The sequence below is a fragment of the Suncus etruscus genome, chromosome 1, assembly GCF_024139225.1.
Source record: "Suncus etruscus isolate mSunEtr1 chromosome 1, mSunEtr1.pri.cur, whole genome shotgun sequence".
Classification (NCBI taxonomy): domain Eukaryota; kingdom Metazoa; phylum Chordata; class Mammalia; order Eulipotyphla; family Soricidae; genus Suncus; species Suncus etruscus.
The window spans coordinates 184,483,570-184,488,370 of NC_064848.1; the positions used below are offsets into that span (position 1 = coordinate 184,483,570).

A 4,801-nucleotide genomic window follows, 5' to 3' on the forward strand; every position below is an offset into this window, starting at 1 on the left:
CAGGCCAAGTGACTAGAAGGGCTTAGGCTGTCATTCAGTGGAGAAGAGACAAAAATAACTATGCCCGCAGCTCCTGGTTTCCCCTGGCTACTGCCCAGAGAGGCCAGGACCTAGGAAGGGGCGTTGGGGACTGTCTTAAACTCTTTCTGAGGTCAAGTTTCCCAGGCCTGCGTCACTTTAAATGCAGGCAGGTTCTGATTTTAGGAAGGCTGTGTGTTTAGGGTACAGTCCTTGGACTCTCTCCTTTGATAGCCCCCTAAGGCCTCTTCTCAGCTGCTGAATGGGCAGAGATGCTCCCAGTCTGCAAAGCTCAGACACAGTCTTCCAGGTCCCCTCCAGAGCTCATCCGGTCCTGCCCCCCCCCCAACCCAGCTTCCTCCTAGCCTGTCCCCCCTCTCCAGCGGCTCACTGCGGCGCTGTTATTTAGTCAACAGCTTGTGTCAAGCGACAGAAAAGAGGACACCAGGGACCTGCGGGTGGGGTGCAGGTGTGTTGAGTGGGGGTAGGGAGACCTGGGACCACCTCTTCCCCGCTGAGGTCGCCCTTTCCCCCTCTGCCCGGGTCTTCTCTCCCTCCCTGACCCGCTGGGGACAGGGCTCCATCGCCCGCCCGCCCGCCCTTGCGTGTCCCTCCCGAGGCAGCCCGCTGCTTCCCTCCGCCTCGCCTCCGCCCCCGCCACCCCATGTTGAGAACCCCCCCTTCTTCTTCCTGCAAAAGAGGGAGGGGGGCCCGGGCGGGCGGCCGGGCCAGCTCGAGCCGAGGTTACGTGGCCGCCGAAGCCCTGACGTGATAGCACATTGCATCAGCATAAAACAATCCATCCTCGATATGGAATGCGGTGCGGACGGATGACAGCGAGAGCGCAGCCCCCTCGCCCGATTGATTTATGTCCGAGCTGTCGCTTTATCAGGCAGTCGGCAAAACTTTGACCAATCATTTTGCAAGGAGCGCCGAGCCGGGCTGCTCCCACTGTACTTTGTTGGCTGAGAAGTTGAGCCGCCGAGGGGTGGGGGTGGGAGGGTGGGGGGCTTGGGGATAGGCAGGGGGTCGCGTCCGAAAAGCCCTCACCCGGGTCGGTCCGGGTGCCACCTTCTCTCTCTCTTTCTCTCTCCCTGTTCCCTGTTTCCCCCGCTCCCTGGCTCGGGGTGCCCGGTGGCGGCGGCGGCAGGCAGGCAGGAGCGCTCCCAGCTTGCTTCCCTTCCTCTCCCATCCCATCCCATCCCATCCCATCCCTTCCCATCCCTTCCCTTCCCCCTGCGAGCGCGCCCGGATAATGTCTTGAGAATGTCCATTTCTGGGACGCTTAGCAGCTATTATGTCGACTCGATCATAAGTCACGAGAGTGAGGACGCGCCTCCAGCCAAGTTTCCTTCGGGCCAGTACGCGAACCCGCGGCAGCCGGGCCACGCCGAGCACCTGGAGTTCCCCTCCTGCAGCTTCCAGCCCAAGGCTCCCGTGTTCGGCGCGTCCTGGGCGCCGCTCAGCCCGCACGGCTCGGGGAGCCTGCCGGCCGTCTACCACCCCTACCTCCAGCCCCAGGGCGTCCCGCCGGCCGAGAGCAGGTACCTCCGCACCTGGCTGGAGCCCGCACCGCCGCGGGGCGGCGGCGAGGCGGCTCCGGGCCAGGCCCCGGCGGCGGCGGCGGTGAAGGCGGAGCCGCTGCTGGGCGCGCCTGGGGAGCTTCTCAAGCAGGGCACGCCCGAGTACAGTTTGGAAACTTCGGCCGGCAGGGAGGCCGTCCTGACTAATCAAAGAGCCGGCTACGGGGACAATAAAATTTGCGAAGGAAGCGAGGACAAAGAGAGGCCGGATCAAAGTAAGTTATAAAAAGTCAGGACCTGCCTGCCTGCCTGCCTGCCTGCCTGCCAGGCGCAGGCCGAGCTCGGGCCAGGCGCGGGGGGGCGGGGGGCGGTGGGTTGGGGTGGGCTGCATTGGGATGGGATGGGGTGGGGAGAGGAGAGGCCATAAACGCCGGACAATATATGGGCAGGGCCGGCCCGGCCCGGCCACCGCACTGGTGGCCCCCGGAGGGAGCGCGCGGGGAGGCGCAGGAGGGCAAGGGCCCCCGGAGGGAGCCGATGCCGCAGAAGGGGAGACTGAGGCCGAGACTGGAGCGCCGCCCCCGCGCCTCCCGGCCAGCGCCGGCACTGCGGCGCGCGGGGAGCACCGACGCGTCTCCCTTCTGCCCCCCACCCCACTCCCGCCGAGGCCTCCGGCGGGAAAGCCGGGCCACGGGTTAGGGCTGGCCCGGCCCAGGCCGGCCGCTAGCTAGCCAAGCTGCAAGGTTGGGGGCCCGAGCCGGCCGCCGCGGACCCCACGCGCAGCCCCGGGAAAGCCGGGCCAAGGGGAAGTGGGAGGGAGCTCATTAGGATTTTATTTGCGATGCAACAGCTTGGAGGATGCGGAGCTTGGAAGCTGGAGCTGGAGGCGCGTTGGGCCCCCCCCCCCACGCAACCCTCGGCGAGAGGGGCGGGGGAGCCCCCCGAGCCTTCCCAGCGGCCGCCCCCTCCTCCCCTCGCCGCCCGCCCCCGAGCAGCATCCTTTCCGGCGCCCCCTCCCTGCCCGCAAGCTCCCCCCCTCCACCCCAAGCTGTTCTCCGCGGGGCTCCCTCCTCGCTCGCCCCTCCGGAGCTGTCCGCCTCGCGGGGAGTCGGGGAATCGCTTCCGAACTTCGGGGCGGGTCTTAGGTGTGGAGAAGGGGGGAGATCTCTCGACGGGACCCCCCAGGAGAGGAAGGGTGGGGAAAAGGAGCTTGGCTGTCTGGGTGGGAGGTTAGGAACTTACCCCTTCCCCGACCCTTCCCTATCTCTCCTCCCGCCAAAATAAGGAGCCCCCCCCCCAAATCAGGCTCATTTCCAAGAGAGTACTGCTTACTGGGCAGTGGGCACAAAGTGGGGGCGAGGAGTCTGCTTATGTGTTGTTTCTTTCGAAGGTTGGGAAGGGCAACTAGGTTGGGGGTTCTAAGCAGTGGCCCCCAAAGGCTAATTTGGACAAAGTCTTCACCTCTTGCTCTTCTGGGGGACCCCGTGTAACTATCGTAGCTCCTGCTGCCTTGCCAGATGCCACTGCCAAGGACTGTAGGCCCCGAGGGCCCCCCCTGCCCCATCTCTTCCACAGGGCACCCTAACCCAGCCTGCCAGGCTGAAGCCATGAGAGTGGGACTTTGGGGAATAAGGTCTTCCTTTCCACACCCTCTCCACCCAAGCAGACCCCCCCCCCAAGCACACTAAGCTCCCAAACTGCCTGGAAAGCCTATTGCTGTGCAAGGCAATGGTTGGGCTAGGATCAATTATTAACCACCACCCCCCACTTTCATATTTAATGTGGTTATGGGTCCCCTCTCAGGCAATCACATTAAGGAAATAGCACTGCAAGTTGGTAAGGCACAGTACTTAGTGTAGGATGAACCAGATTAAAAGGAAAAAAAAATCATCAGTGCTTTTCATTTGGGGAGAAGGAATGGAGCAGAGGGGTGGCTGTTATTTTTAATTGATTCTGCTTTAGTTGGCAACTATTTTTGAGTTCCAGGGCAGGGAGAGTGAGGATGGGGAGAAGAGAAGCTTGTCTGTTCTCCCCCCACTCCTTTCCACTCAATTACCCCTTCCTCTGCCTCCACCCCACATGGACCTAATGGGGTTAGGTGTACAATGTAAAGCTTTCTCCACTCCCCCCACCACCACACTCCCATCATCCATGGCTTCCCACCTTGGGACTGGAGCAATCTTGCTTCCCAGTTTCCCTGAACTTGCTGTAACCAAACTAAGCTGAGCAGGGGCGGAAAGGAGAGACTATTAGAACCATAAGTTATCTGTGAGCCCCTGGCGCTCCCTTGTCCACAGGCTGGACTTGATAAATGGTTGCAATTGGGTTGCTGGTGAACTGGAGTGTGCTGGATGCTTGCGTCTCTAAGTGTGGACTCATATTTGTGGTGGGAGGGTTGGGGGGAGTCGCTGACACACATGCCTGCTAGCATGTGGCCACCGAAACAAGCTTGTGACCAAGGCAGAGCATGCTCAGCCTGGACTGGGGGGCCAGGAGGTCTTCTGATCAGAAACCCCCTTGTTTCAGCCCACCCCCTCCCTCCACTTACCTCCCAGACTTAGGATCAGTACCAGGTCAGCCAGCCCTTTCCAGTCTTGGTGGCGTGGGTCTTATTAGGTTGAGTCTGACATGAGTCCTAACCAGTTTGGACCCAATTGGAGAAAGAAATTAAGCAAGATCTTAAGGCTGGCCAAGCTAAGATCCTATATATTGAGAACCTCTCTGGGTGTGCTGAGAATTTGGGATACCACATTTGGACATGCTGAGAAACCAGGGGACCTACACCTTTAGCTTGACTCCATTTTGCTCAAATGACCTCTCACCTGGCCTGTCTATAATAACTACAAGCTAACCTCTGGGACCCTTCCAGGGAACTTGAAGGTCCAGGCACCCCCTCACCTTCCCTTTTTTTCCCCCAATGTAAGGTGGAGAGAGGAGCAGGGGCGTGTCCCTCTTGGACGGAGAACTCTGGGGCCCTTTCATTCCTCTTTCCCTTCTTTGATGCTATTGCTGCTTCTCTTTCAGCCAACCCTTCGGCCAACTGGCTGCACGCTCGTTCTTCCCGGAAAAAGCGCTGTCCCTACACCAAATACCAGACGCTGGAGCTAGAGAAAGAGTTTCTGTTCAATATGTACCTCACCAGGGACCGTAGGCACGAAGTGGCCAGACTTCTCAATCTGAGTGAGAGACAAGTCAAAATCTGGTTTCAGAACCGGCGGATGAAAATGAAGAAAATGAATAAGGAGCAGGGCAAGGAATAA

At 60.4% G+C, this 4,801-nt stretch overlaps 1 protein-coding gene across 1 annotated transcript; it reads left to right on the top strand.

Moving 5' to 3' along the window:
- The first annotated feature begins 1,284 nt into the window (after positions 1-1,284).
- Positions 1,285-4,801, top strand: HOXB9 (homeobox B9). The gene is made up of 2 exons (XM_049781181.1): positions 1,285-1,816; positions 4,566-4,801. The coding sequence occupies exons 1-2, from the start codon at positions 1,285-1,287 to the stop codon at positions 4,799-4,801; spliced, it is 768 nt and encodes a 255-aa protein (XP_049637138.1).